The sequence below is a fragment of the Scomber japonicus genome, chromosome 11, assembly GCF_027409825.1.
Source record: "Scomber japonicus isolate fScoJap1 chromosome 11, fScoJap1.pri, whole genome shotgun sequence".
Classification (NCBI taxonomy): domain Eukaryota; kingdom Metazoa; phylum Chordata; class Actinopteri; order Scombriformes; family Scombridae; genus Scomber; species Scomber japonicus.
In genome coordinates this window covers 20,141,441-20,156,981 of record NC_070588.1, presented here as the reverse complement: position 1 = coordinate 20,156,981, position 15,541 = coordinate 20,141,441, and the positions used below count along the sequence as shown (strand labels likewise).

At 42.0% G+C, this 15,541-nt stretch overlaps 1 protein-coding gene across 1 annotated transcript in view; it reads right to left on the bottom strand.

The window, feature by feature from the left end:
- Positions 1 to 1,704, bottom strand: part of myo16 (myosin XVI) — a 79,320-nt gene extending 77,616 nt beyond the window's left edge. The window contains exon 1 of the mRNA XM_053329024.1: positions 1,677 to 1,704. Coding sequence (XP_053184999.1) covers positions 1,677 to 1,704 — 28 coding nt within the window. The remainder of the gene's footprint in view (positions 1 to 1,676) is intronic.
- Positions 1,705 to 15,541: the final 13,837 nt, after the last annotated feature.

The window sequence follows — 15,541 nt, the reverse complement described above, 5'->3', positions numbered from 1 at the left end:
TCCTTCAGTGTCCATCGCCCCCCTACAGTGGCATCAACCTATAAACTCCCACCACATGAAAGACATCCCATGATATGACATATTGATGCTGACATAACTCTCACTCACACAACATTATGTACTGTATATGTAGTAGATGTATGTCCATCAGATTATTAAGAACAGCTGAACACCCTGAAGAAAAACATTTTCTGTCTGTAAAGATAATTACATAAAGTGATACAAATGCACTCCTGAATAAGTAATGATGTCTGCTTAGTGTGCTAAAGCTGCACTTCAACTTCCACTTGACCTGCCCAGCAGTTTACTTGTGGTTTTAGATGTGATATATTGTGGATAGAACATTTTTGTCATCAGCAGAACATTGCATTTCTTGGCTCCTGGTTCTAGATGGAAACGTCAACTACTACAGCCAACACTGGCTGACAGAAAGGATCAATAAGAATTTGCCCTCAATCAATACACACTTGATTTTCCATTTTTCATATGGATATGGATAATGCATAACAACCTAGCTGATGAAAACACACATTCTTTTTCATTCTTTTTTTCAACCTTTGAAAAGGTTTGCAAAAATATTCACTTAATATTTGGATAGAAAAAGTATGACATAACGTCTGCTCTAAACCAATATACAAAAATAATACTGCCGTTAGCCGCTGTGTGATGAATTGCTCTACACAGAAAGTCTGAATGTGAATGAGAGTGGGAAAGGACAGTAGGACTCAGTCCGATGGGGAAAAGGGGGCTAAATGAATCTGAGAAGAGACGCAGTGTTAAAAAGAGACCCGGATAAAAAGCTTTCTCCTTCTGCCATCCCATCTCCTGGCTATCAGTTATTGATTGAATGTAAAACATCCCATGCAGGCTCCAGCAAATAACACTGCGGAAGCTTGTAAATTTGAAAATAGCACACGCACACGCACACACACACACACACACACACACACACATGCTTTGAGCTGCAGATACCATAAACATGCAGGACTTTCTGGCTGCATTTATTATTATTATTGATGAATTATCTTATTTCTCCTCTTTTATTCTCCTTCTTTTCTTACCACCTTCCTTGCCAGTACCTTTTATAGTAGCATCAATCTACTATATTCCTCCTCAAGTCTACTTAGCACTCATCCCACCACTTGGCCACATTCTTCATATGTCACTCATCTTATCCTCACCTCCTTTCCATTTCCCAATCCTGCCATTCCCTCACTCTCTCCAACACTCCTCTAAATCACCCTCACTTTCTCTCCATCTGTCCTTCTCCCTCTCAAATGACTTGCTCTCTCCATCAGCCTGTCAGTGTGTTATGAATATGCCAGACACTCATGGGATCTGCATCTTTTGTGGCGCTGGTTTTTCTTTCCCTCTGCTGCTACCTGCCGCATTCACCGGTCAGCTTCACATGTTTGCAGCAGCTCTCTGCAGCAAGCTCACACACCCACTTACTGCACGCACACACAAATTTGAAGTTTAGATGGTGAGGCTGTGTCAGCAGCAAGTGACCAGAATTCCTAAGCATATAAACCCACACAGTGTATGACACCCTGCACATATAGTAAGTGGTAATATAACAGGTACACACCCAAGGCTGAGGCATGTTCAAGTACACACAAAAACACAAACACACACACACACACACACTGATAAAGAGATGCTGAGTGGCTACTTACAGCATTTGATGAAGTGGTAGTGAGACATTTTCTGAATAAGTAAGACAGTCCACCAGTCAGGTAGAGAGGCTGGCAGTCGCAGGCAGAAAAGGTAGGTGGGAAGTCAGTAAGTCAGGTAGGCAGCAGGCAGCTACAGGTTCCAGCAAACTAACTAATGCAGAGCTCGTAACCCGGCAAGATGCATTATTAATCTGACTCCCTGCATGCTATCCAAACTCCGTTCCCCTGTCTGCATTATTCACCAGCAGCAGTGGCGGTAGCAGTGGCGGCTCCAGTTGCAGCCCATGCAGCATGTGCATGCGCACAGACTCAGACTTGCACACACACACACACCCACCCGCACACACACACAGACATTCACTCCCTCGGTCAGCTCGTCAGCAAGGGAGCTGCGGCTCTTTCTAGCTCTCCTCGCCTACAGCCAGATAACCGTCGCACAATGTCTTCCCAGCCATGACCGACGCACGTGCTCCACTCACGTCACTGACTGACAGCCGGCTCAGCCCACCTCCCGCTCAACACACCCCCCGATGACGCAATGCTCTTCACCTCCTTACACACCCCCCTACCAGTCTTCTGTCACACACACACACACACACACACACACATAAGAACAGTGACTCATACAGATGCACACTTCTTTGGACAATCCCCTACCTTCTGAGCCAAAAGAAGAAAAAAAGAGGTGTCGAGGGGGGAGGGGGGTTGGGGGGTAGGATTAATTGTGCCTCCTTATACTGAAGATAAAACACAAAGAAAGGCAGCAGCACAGAGAGAGAGAGCAAGGGAGGTTACTGGAGAAAACTGAAGGATAGCGATAGGAATAGAAAATGGTGGAGATGCAGATACAGCAGGGGGAGCAAGAGAAAGAGAAATAATCAGGAGATGGCAACAGACCGGGAGAGAGAGAGAGAGAGAGAGAGAGAGAGAGAGAGAGGGAACATTAAACTGTACAGAAGGACAGCTAAAGAGAGAGAGAGATAAAGAGAGAAGCTGCTGCAGTGCGGCTTTTGGTGCAGGTTAAGTGCTTGTCAGTTGTCTTAAACTAGCCGCAAATTAACAACTGATAAGTATAGTTAACTAGAATGCCAGGGTTTGAGACCACAGTGCAACACACACAAACACACACTCCATCATGCATTTTTCATGCTCCAACACACAGAGAGTGTTACGGTAAGTGATGCAATGTGCACTGTGCTTGCAGTGTCAGTGTGTCTGTAGGGCAAATCTCTATGACTTTGTGCTTTATGGCTCATTTGCATGTATGAATACCTAAGCTTTGCATTAAAAAGAGGATTTGCGGGAGGAGGGTGGAAGGGAGGGGTGGGGGTGTGTGTGAGGGAGGAGAGTGATAAAGAAAGAGATGGGAGAGAGAGAGAAATGGCACAGTAAAGAGAAAACGTGAAATAGTGAGACAGACTGAAGACACATGATATGGATGAGCTTCTTTTTTTTTTAAAGCCTAACAGGGTGTGCAGTGTGTGTGTGACTAAAAGCAGGATTGTGACACATATTTTAGAAATGTGTGCCACGGTACCCACACATCTGCAGGATGTAGAGCACGCTGCGTTTTCAGTGGGAGATTTTGAGCTAGTATATTAAATTCCATTACATGTGCAGATGGGATAAAAGAAGGTGAGAAGCAGGTTTGGTTCATTTTGTGACAGTGTAGTGAACATGGAGGAGCAGAGCAGCAGCGCAAGCTTGAAAGGGAAATGGATGTGTGTGTGTGTGTGTGTGTGTGTGTGTGTGTGTGTGTGTGTGTGTGTGTGTGTGTCAGACTGGATGCTCGAGTAATTCCTGTCACAGGAAATCAGGTCACAGTAACAACGTGCTGCATCTTCTGCAAAACTCTCCAAACAACCTCTCCAACATCTACCTGAGTAAAATAATATTCCAGATCTGAGGTGTGTGCTTGTGTGTCTGCTTCTTGATGCTTGCAACGGTCATTCTACAATTACCATTAAATAAGTCACATGCTAAATACTGGTCGCAGCTTGCACATGCACACCTCTGCCACCCCTGCCTGCTAGATAGTGGAATATTTTTGATCATGGATAACACAGTGACTTCCCCATTAACCTCACAGCAGGAGATCTGACAAGATAATGTCATGCTTTTCAATCCGAATGCTATGCAGCAGTAACAGCTCATTGGTAATCTTACTATCTCTGCCTGCAGTGTTAGATATGGACGGTGCTGTATCAGGGAGCAGATGCGCTAGAAACGTGGGACAAAAAGGTGACACGAGGTCTAAATGTGAAACATTCTGCTAGAAGGCGAGTCAAGTCGTCACCGGCATAACGTCAACCTGATAATGGGTTGGAGTCACGTCCTAATAGCCCTCTACAGCTACAATTAGGTCAAGCACCAGAACACAAGGAGGCATGCAGAGAGTGCAGACAGAGTGAGGAAGAAGGCTTAATTACGTATGAAAGATATTCAAATCTCTCAGTGAAAAGAATAAATGCAGCTATTACAAGTTGTTTTAATGTCAGTGCAGAGAAAAATTTCTGATTGTACAAAGAAATAACACATCGACCGTCTGGATATGTGCAAATATACAGATTCACCATCAGCATAAATGTAATGACTGATTGCATATGATGTATGTGGCTGTGCCTCTCCTCTTTAATACAGCAGTGACAAACTCTCATTGAAACAGCGTTTGTCCCACAGGAGACGACACGTCTCTCTTTGACACAGCTGTCATGCTGCCATCATCACCCTCAGGTGTCAATCAGTACTGCGACTGTGTTACCATCATGATTTGCTAACTGACGGTAATAATGCAGGATGTCTGATGCAGGATATGTTCCCAATTACGGCAAAGCCAAAGGCACTTGGAAAATTTGGGGGTTGATGCATTAAATATGAAAAGAGATCTCATTGGATTAATTATTCATCACATGTGATATATTTACACAAATAAATATTTGTTTATTTTACAAGCCAAATTTTCAATTTTGAATCCTATTTGCATTTATTATGGATGGAATGAAGCTTTTTGAGCAAACAAGCGCAGAGCATCTATCAGAAACAGAACAGTCCACAGTCCACTGTGTGATTAGCTGTTAATGAGAAATACACACACACACACACACACACACACCCATTTAAATTAATCCAGAGCCTTCTATTCACTTGATTATGTTATCTACCTTCCCTCCTCCTGCTTAACCGCTCCTCTCTTTACCTGCACAGTCAAAGAAACATGATTGTCCAACAGCTATATGGATTGTATGAGCATAACAATACTGCATGATGTATAATGCAAAGTGAATTATAAAATTAAGAATGCTGTATATTATGTCTGTTAAACTGTGGTGACAGCTTGTGTTGTTGTCATTAAATTAGGTTTTATTGTTACATGAACAAGCCCTGATGTTGTTTTTGTTAATTACCCTGCTGACGAAACACTCTGAAATGATCCTTGTTTGTTTTTTCAGTCTCAAATGTACTTTGTGTGAAACTTTATGTAAGATGTTCTACATTTATTAGGTTTTAACAAATTAGAAATGGAACAGGCACCTTCTAAAAGCCATGTACTGAATCATAACACCACCATAATGTATCAAAGTACATGGATGAGTTAAACATGTGCTAGAAGATGTAATAACTAGGTTTCACTGTGAGCAACCATGCATCAACAAGGAGGGTAACACATGAGCTACAAGATGAGTTACACCCGGCTGGATATTATCTCGCTTCTCAGGGAGAGAGAAATCAAAATGTGCAAGAACTCCATGTAGGAATGAAATATTTATGTCCAAATGCAACTTGAAACGGTACTCTAAAAAAAGCCTGAACAAATGTCCTTTGGCAGTGCAGAGAGACGGTGGCTCGTTTATGATGGTGGCTCATTTAAAAGGTGAGTCATATTTAACTGCTCTTGTGTAATATGTATTTAAGCTAATGACTGGGTGGTTAAAGGAGCTCGGCCCTCTGACTGGTCTCTGGTGCTGATGTCATGCTCAGTTTCTTGACATGCTTTTGAGATTAAGGGAGCAACCTGCTGATGTGTTTTGCATCAGTTGCAAACAAGGTTGTTATACAGGATTAGACGGTTGATTTAGTGTTTCTTCCCTCCTTGTTCTCACACAGTGTTTCATAAATGCAAGTGTGTATGTAAGCATGCGTTTCTACATACATTTACACACCTTTATGTTTTTTGCTCCAGTTTTTAAGAGCATAGCTGTATTAATTCACAGGGATGAGATGGAAAGTGAGGTGTCAAAGCACACAGTGTTCCTTAGCACAGCAGAAACCAAACAATACAAAGATCCATAAATAAATGAAATGCACAGAAGCCTTTTTCATTCACACTTTTCTTTGAAAGCTATCTGGTACAGTACAAACCAGCAAATTCACTGACTCGGGACAGATTCAAGATACTAGAAGGCAACATGCACAATATAAACTTCTAGCCTGCACTCAAGCACAGACTCAGCAGCAGGAACAAGACATAAAGGACTACACACTAAGAAAACGTTTGAGACTGAAGTTAATGTTTATAGTTGTCTATTCCAATAAAATTACACTTTTTTATTTTCTTATTATTTTCAATAATGACCATAATGTTGGAGCACAATAGGATCTTTGTGGGAGATTTTTTGATAACAATTAAAAATTGGTGAATTACATAAACATTAATAAACACACAACCCTCTGCTTGCATATGTGGTAAATCAGTTTTAATCTGTGTATCACCATGTGGGCTGGATTACAATATAATCCTACTATTTTGCCTCCAAAACTGCAGCTCAGCACAGGTTGAACTGAACAGCAGGCATTACTGATTACTATTAATAATTTAGAAGTTAATAGTCTAGCAGTGATTAGTCGATTCCAAGGTGGATCATTGCCTGCAAGGATTTTAAAGCTTCCCTGCATGATGCTCAGCACTGAGAAACTCCACTGAATCAAATAGACGTTTATGTCTTTTCCTGAAGTGCACACAGATTAGAATTAAAGCTGCAGTATGCACTTCATGACCAAAGGCAGAAAGACTCCAAGTTTGTATGGATAAAAATATTCCTACTTACAAATCCAGAAATAGAAATAAAGCAACATTTATTGCACTCAGTGGCATAATTTGACCAAAGTTCATTGGCTCTTAAGATGTAGCCTGGAGTGTTTATTCAGCGTAGGAACCAACAGCAGGGTTTCCCACAGCACTTTACAGTTTTACAGCAACACACGCCTGTTACTCTGTCCTGTTTTCTCCCTTTCATCCCAAACCGTGACCAACGCCAGTCTCCCTTCTCTGCAGAACGCAATTTTGGAAAAAACATCTTTAAATAGGCCAATGTGATATTCCCGGCCGCGATGCGTCCTAACAACAAAACATTTTTGGGGAATCTGTCATCTTGGATAGCCGACAATCAAGGTAAGAGAATTATTCATCTAAATTCTATAAATACTAGAATAACCTGTCAACTGTTCGCTCGTAGTAGGCTGTCTGAAATGATTATGATAGGTGTAATGTTTTATTGTCAAGGCTAGTTGCGTTTACCATTTACACATGGCTGTTTTATAGCCTACTTTTGACAAGACCCCCTCACCGGTCAGATGGCAACATGTCTCTGTGTGATTACATCCGTTTCTTAAAAAAAAAGCCTTTTACTGGCCTATACTGTATTTGATATTTTTGTTGATTTTGTTGCATAGTTGTATATGTATTAGTAATCATATGTCAAAATTAGTAATTTTCTGTACTGCTTTGGCAAAACAGAGTTTTGATCTGTCATGCCAATAAAGTTTATTATATTAACAAGTTATTTTCAACCCTGTCCACAGTTTGCCACATTGTTCTAATGAGGTGTGACAAGTAAGGCAACCTGCTTTGGAGCTCCCTGTCCATCATGTCTGCCAGGCCCATTACTCTGTTCAGCTACAGTCATCTTATATAAGAATGGACCAAGATTAGCTGTTGGGCAGGTCAGTCAGCTCAGTAATAATAATCATAATAATAATAATAATAATAATTATGATGATAATGGGCGCGCAGGTGGCCATATACGCAGCCGACCCCGGTTCGAGTCCCAAACGGAGGTCCTTTGCTGCATGTCACACCCCCTCTCTCTCCCATGTTTCCTGACGGTCTACTGTTGAATAAAGGCGTCTATGCCTACAGAATGTAAAAAAACGAATCTCAAAAATTGCATAAAATGCAAAATATCAGCTGATCCGATATAGCCGATCAGATCGGCAGAAAGCCTAATAATAACTATTTGTAAAGCATCTTTCATACGCGAAATGCAGCTTGAAGTGCTTTATTTTAAAAGGGTTAGAAAATTAAAATAGCAATAATAGTAAAATTGTAAAAAGTAAAAAGTGAAATTAAAGTAGTTAAATAGGATATATAAAATCAGGTGAAACACACAAAATTTAAAGTGCAGTAATGCATCAGAGTGAATATGCCTGAGAGGAAGTGCTATTGTCTTTGGCATGCTCGCAACACACACTAAAACTCATGACCACAGCCTCAGCATCTCAACAGTTACATTAGCCAGCCTCTTGAACCTCCTTAAAACATCATTTTTTATTAGCTTTTAGCCCCCTCTTTGTCAATGGGCTTTTGTTTTAAAGGCTGGTTTGCTCCTTGTAAATTTTGCTGCAGCTTAATCAACAGAAGCAAGCAGCAGACCGTCAGCGAGTTACAATTGAGCAGAGAGCTGTTATGTCGATACATAAACAAAAAAAACAAATAAGGAGGTAGCCACCGTGACATCATCCACAGGCTTAGGGACTCTGGTTTTGAAGCCTCGAGTTTGCATTTTGTCTGTTGCCATCTTGGATTTTTGGAGCCAGAACTGAGCATATTTGGGCAATAGGGTGGAGCTCACCAAGGTTAGTACAGTGATTTTACAGTGTATGATTAACTGTGATAATGCTAAAGGGTTTGGCTAGCAAAAAAACAGGCTTAAAACAAATGGGGCAATGAGAGAAACTGAACATCTGACTCCTTAGAGGGTCTTTTAGTATAACCGAACACAGACTTTATTAGGCAACCAAAATGTTACAATAACTTTCATGTACTGAAAACACACTGTGAAATAGTTTTTTGTGAGCCATCATGCCACATATTTCATTTTGTGACTATTCTGGTACAAACATTTTCCCTGCAGTGTGGTGGAAAGCCTTCCAAGATTTACTCCCCCATCTACCAGCATTTGGTGCTTGGCAGGTGTTCAGACCCTGGAGAGGGTGCAGTAAGGACAGGGAGGAAACATCTGTAGCATCATCCAGTTGATGGTTACAAATGGAACACTGGCGGACTAATTCAGCTCATTATCACCACTGACTATGGGGAGAGAAAAAATGGACATGATGGAATCAAAGGAGAGGAAGAGTACAGCAAAAAATCTGTCAGGGTCAGGAGAATTTGACAGACAAATTGAGTAAATTAGTTCCTGACAAAAGCAGTGAGAGACAGAGGAGAACTTGTCAATTAATAACTTATAAGCTCTCCTCTCATGTGTTCTCATATTAAACGCCTCACTATCTTCCTATAATTATGTTTCTGCTTCTCCCTCTAAATCACCTCCCCTGCCCTCTTCTCGTCAGCTCCAGAATCCCTTAAACTGGAAGCGAGTCCATCTCCTTCTCCGCCTTTGTCTCTCTCTCTCTCCCCAGGCTCCCAGCTCCAAGCAGGTTGCACAATGGACAACATGGGAACATAAAGGATGTCTGCGAGCTTCAGCCAGAGACAATCAATAACCAGACAAACAAAAGAGCAGCGTAGTCCTGCATGTGTGCGGCTCCAAACAAGCACACCACTCAGTGCAGAGAGAAGTCCTCCTCTCACCTTGTTCTGTTCTCAGCTGACTAGGAATGAAAACCGTGACCGCTGCTTGACACACACACACTGAAACACACAATGTATCAGTGAATCACTAGGCTAATAGACCCATGCAAAGTTGGATCTGTTTGTAACCCTCATCGCCATTCAGCTCATGGCATCATGCTACGTTCACAGTTGCTCAAATTCAAGTGTCTATGTTCCTTAAGATAGCTCCTGTGTGTGCGAACAAGTGTGACCAAACACACACACAATGTACTGAAATGTACACACAGTCATAAACATAAACAGTATACTTAACCAGCTGTTTGCTTTTCCCTTGACAAAGCCGAAATACAGATACTTGCCAAAGCAACAATATAAATTGATGCAAAACGGTATATAATAAAGTGTGGAGAGAAGCAGGATAAAAAGACTAGATTACATAATTATCAGTGTAACCATAACTACAAGATTGTCATGTTCACTCAAGTTTGAGGCCAGACTTGCTGAAACTGTGAGAAGACTCATGCTACCTTCTTATATACCCTAAGTTCCCCCATCTGTTGTTCATTAAACAAACAGATCTAAGGTACACATGGCAAGTACACAGACATTTAGTCTCAGTGCCTTTGACAACAGTGATGTGTCATGCAAGTTAAGTTTCATTTCAGCCTGCTGGGACAGAAATTAAACCTTGATACACCGCAAACAAAAAAACACAGAGAAGTAAAGCTCTTTTCAAGCCGACAGTTCCAGGAATCTAACTCTGGAACTGAAACTAAATCAAGAATTGCCTGTTTTTTGCAGTTTCCTGTCTGTTTGAAACACAAGGCAACAATACAAAGCCTTTATTCTTTATTTTAGTATTAGCTGTGCAACTATGTAACGCTTGAAAAGATTTTAAAAAGCAGCCTTGCAGGGCTGAAAAGGGAGACTGAAAATGCCAAAAAGACTAGACACCTGCCTTTGAAGTGCTGACAATCTGCTTAAGGTTTTTTGTTGTTGTTTTTTTTTTTGCTTTGGTGCATAACTGCAGTGAAGCAAATTAGGTTTAGTCTCCCTCAGTCTCTCTTGTTAGCGTTCACTGTGTATTGTGCTCTTTTTTTCAGACTAGTTTGGAAGTTGGCTACATAACAGTAACAAGAAAATTACACACCAATCTCAAGTTCTTATATGGATACTATTAACAACCAGTGCATGCTTGGACTCTGATTGACTCTGATCTTATTCAAGTTGTAGCAGTTGCAAGGCTCGTGTTTGACCAGTCAGCAACATTTATTGCAAACTCTGTCTTATACAAGATAGTTTCTGCCCTGATTAAGAAATACTTCAGGGGAATGAACTTGAGAGGAGGCAGGAACTTGATCACAGAGACAAAAATGAAGCAAAGCTTGAAAGGTAGTTCAAGTAGGCCATGTGACTGAACCGCTACACTCACTCACAGGCATTTACTTTCTTTAAGCCCTGTATGTGTGTATGTCTCTCTCTTTTCCCCTCACCTGAAAACTGTCACTGCTGTAAATGCAGAAGCTCCTACAGTATATCATTTCCAAAGGGCTTCTCCACCTTGATCCCAGCATCCACCTATATAGGCTCTACATTGCCCAAGGGACAGGCTCACATCACTCAGCACTTTTTACTGTAGCCTGTGCAGTGAGAGAAGTCAGAACTAGACACCAATATCTTGTGTATATCATATGTACATATTCTGCATTCGCACCAGGGTTAAAGGTTTTCTTGTAAGTTTAAAACTATTACTTGAAATAAATCACTTTTCCAAGAAAAAATCAAAATGTGCCTCAGTGGTTTGAGGCACGTGTGTAGTGGAAGCACGAGCAGTTGAAAAACCACAACATGTTGCTTTACCCTGCTGAACACTTGCTGTATGACTCACAAGATGAGTGACAAAAATCCTCCACACAGTGCGTGTGTGCGTGTGGTAAATGTGTACAGGTCCAGTCACCATATCTGACCACAGTGTTGCCAACCAGCTGACACCACAAGGAGGAAGGACTGAATGCACACACTGACAGAAACACATCACACGCACACAGAAGCTGACTTCATCGTGGTGTAAACACAACTTGCCATGTCGCTATGCAACCTCTTTGAAACGGCTCCTTCTTTTGCAGTGGTCATGAACAATGAATGGAGGCGACAGAGAGTAAATAGAGAAAGAAAAGGACAAAACTTCACTGGCTGTTTAACCAAAGAGCATGAGAAAGGATGCGGTACAACGACTCAGAAGTAACTTCACATTCTTTACTTGGGACATTGAAAATTTCACTGTGTTGAGTTGTGTTGAGCTGTGTCTCGCTGCGGGGCAGCTCTGTTTCTGAAAGCTGAGAGAAAGAGACATCAGAGGTGGCATGACTACACTATCAACCCACTTGTGCCTTCAACCGTGCAACCAAAAAGCTGCCATTCACAGTCACTCACTCAGCTGAGCTTTTAAACTGACTTTAAAGACATGCCAGTGCTGCTTTATACAATCTGTACTGAAACATCTACCCTGATTTCACCTCACAATAAATACAACAAGCCTGATGCGTACCTGTGTATGTATAAGGACAATAATCACACACACACACACACACACACACACACACACACACACACACACACACACACACACACACACACACACACACACACACACACAGTTTCCTACACCATTTCTTTTAGTATCAAATTAGACTGTCAGAAATAGCCTCATGTATATTCATCCACTCCCTATTCATAATTGATGACTTGAGGTTACAAACAGTTCTGAGGCTGGACAGACTGACCTCTGCTATCTCACTGCTGTTCAAAGACACTTCCACAGTATCAACTGCTCGACTGAACTCGACTGAACCTTGCAATGCCGCTGTTATGTCAACTCGGGAACTGGGAGGTATAAAGCAAACTATACTGACACTCAAATTGACTTGATTTACCTTTTCACATACTTGCAATATCATTTCTCCTGCTGTTTTTAAAACTTAACATCCTGCCTTTGCTCCTCAAGTCCGACAAACAAATAGGAGAGTAAAGTGAGCTACATGTGTTTTTAAGATACAATGCGTTTGCCTTTTCTCTGGTTGCTGTGAAGAAAAACAGTCTGGTTAGTAAGAATCTCTTTGCATAATCTCCCTAAACACAAACTGACAGAATGGTTCATACCTAGTGGGGGAGGCTAAAATACTACATTGCCTGTAGTATAGTGTCCTTGAAGTTTGAAAGCTATGCTCAATAATAACGTGGCCTTGATAAAAGCCACTGAAAAAAAGAGAAATTACCATCTTCCTTAAATCACCCCCACAAACTGTGAGATGCATTCCAACAGAACTGTAGACCAGTTGACAGTCCTAGTAATGGATTATGATTTCCAAATGTAGCCTCAACGTTGATCCCTTCATCCCTAATGTAATCTGTTTCCCCTGCTCAGGACGCTGGCCAAGAGAAGAGACTGAGCTGAGGATTCTGATTGGCTTCCATGTGACCTGTCGCCCCAACCCTTTAACTCTGGCTGTTTGTTCCTCAGGGGTCAATACGGGTCAACTTTGTCATTAATCATACAGCCAGATGAATGGCACGGGCTTTGCCAATGAACTCGCAGCAGGGTGGTGTGCTGTGAAGGGAATGATCTCTTAAATTGGAGGAGACAGGTTCACACTAGCTTCTCTGCTTCAGTGTGACTTTAGCAACACATTCGCCACCTGCAAAAGTGCTGTTCAGTAGCTGACCCTGAGCTTTGATCTCCCTGTGGAGAAGTAACAAGACAACTTCCCTAGAAAAGAAAAATATCTAATGATAAGCGGAAGCATCAGTACATCAAGTTGCCTGGTAACAACACCGCAATGACATGGGGTGTTTCTCACTAACCCACAAACATAATCATACAGCTCTAAGCTTGTCTCAACATTCAGCACACTGAAATCAGCTGTTCATTCCCAGCCAGAAATGCATACATTCTTCCACACTAAGCATCTCATGGTATATTTAGACCCGCGACAACTGCACGGCACATCTGCTTTTCCTTTCATTCCCAGTGGCAGGAGCAGCACATGACACGCATGCACATAACCACACACATGTCCTCTCTCGAGGCTTGTCTCACATGTTGTCAAGACTCAGAGTGTCATCAGAGGGAGAAAAATAAATAAATAAAAAAATCACATCTACACACACTGTTGTCCACAAAAAAAGAAATCAGCGTTCACTCTGGTGAGGAGGGGGGGAATAGAGAGGAAAGTGGAGCCTTACCGGTGAGAGCTCATCCACAGGAGACACCCGGCTACGGAGGAGAGACAAATGTGCGTCTGCCCGACGAAAACCCAACGAGAGCCGCCTCCCCGTGCTCCGCTCACCAAATCAATTTCACACTCGCTCACCTCCCCGCCACTGTGATGTCATTCATTCATCCGTTTCCCCCAGTAGCCATGGCAACTCTGCCGCTTCGAGCTACTCATTCTTTTACATTTGTCTTCCTCCCTTTCTTTCTGCATCCCTCCCCCTCTCCAGACCCCAGTGAACCCAGCCCACTTACTCCATCAGAGAGGTACAGTTACACCCCCCAATCTCATAAGCATCCACCCCTTTCTCCTCCGCTATCACACTGAGGAGCTGGTGCAAAAACAAGTAGGGAGGTACAGAGTATAAAAAGAGGGGAGGCGCCTGAATTCACCTCATGTAGTGTACACACCCAGAAGAGTTTGTTCTGACTTTCCAAAAGACAGAAATGGCAGACAAAGAGAATGGGCAGACATGGGAGAGAGCCTGAGTAGGTGCGCCTGGAAATCTCTTGTTTAGACGCAAGCCAGCTGTCTCATTTGCACACAGACACAACTTGGAGCCTAAATGCTGATGAACAGATGTGTTTGTCTGTGACACACATACACACAAACACTTGGTCCTGCAGTGTGAGGTGATGAATAGTTAATGACCAGCACCATCATTACTACGCTGCCTCTCTGCTAATAATCCCCGTGTTGACCTTGGAGAAAGGGGAGGGAGGAAAACCTGGTCACTGAGAGACAAATCAGACAAAGACACGCATTAGCACACACACCACCACCATGTCTGAAGCCGCCTCCTTTATTCAATTATGAGCCGCCTTCTCGCCCAGTCCCAATTTTCTTTTTTTCCTCAGCAAGCCCTCTCTCCCCAACTGTCACAGGCTCAAGATGTTTATCACTGCGTTACTCCAACCACTTCATTATTTTCATATTAAAAGGAAGTCCGCCTATTTTACACATCAAGGTGTTGAGGAGTGCATTTATGAGAAAAGTTGAATAAAGCCTTTTCTAGCTCCAGAGGAAGCAGCACACAGTCAGATAAGTCACCTCAAGTAATGCCAGGGCTGAAGGCTTCATGTTTGAGTGAGATTATCAGATTTCTGTAGCTGACTCCTCATCTTCTTGAGATTAGCATAACACACCTGAATCTGTGCAGTCGAGTGAATCAAGTTGAGTTGCACTTTGGGTAATGTACAGTAGGCACCAGATTTTTATAAGGACAAAGAATGGAATAAAAAAGACAATATTCATGGTACCTCTGAATAGGGCTGGGCAATATATCGATATCATATCGATATCGTGATATGAGACCAGATATCGCCGTAGATTTAGGATATCGTACTATCGTGATATGTTATCAGTGTCTTTTCCTGCTTTTAAATGTTGCATTACTGTAAAAATATGTAATTTTCTGAACTTACCAGACTGTTCTAGCTGTCCTGTTATTAACCTTTTTATCCACTTTGTCATTATATCCACATTACTGATGATTATTTATCAAACATTTCATCGAGTAAATATTTTGTGAAAGCATCAACAGTCATCTCTGCATTATCGTTGCAATATCGATATCGAGGTATTTGGTCAAATATATCGTGATACTTGATTTTGTCCATATCGCCCAGCCCTACCTCTGAATTTTGCACCACTTGTGACACTGTTACAGGAGTGCAAAGCTAAGTCAGTGGAGCAAAAATATCTATCATCTCCCTTCTACCTATTCTCACAAACTGATGAAAAATAGGGATAGGAAGACAAAAAAAACATCCACTCATCAGTCATTGAGGAGGCTATGGTCT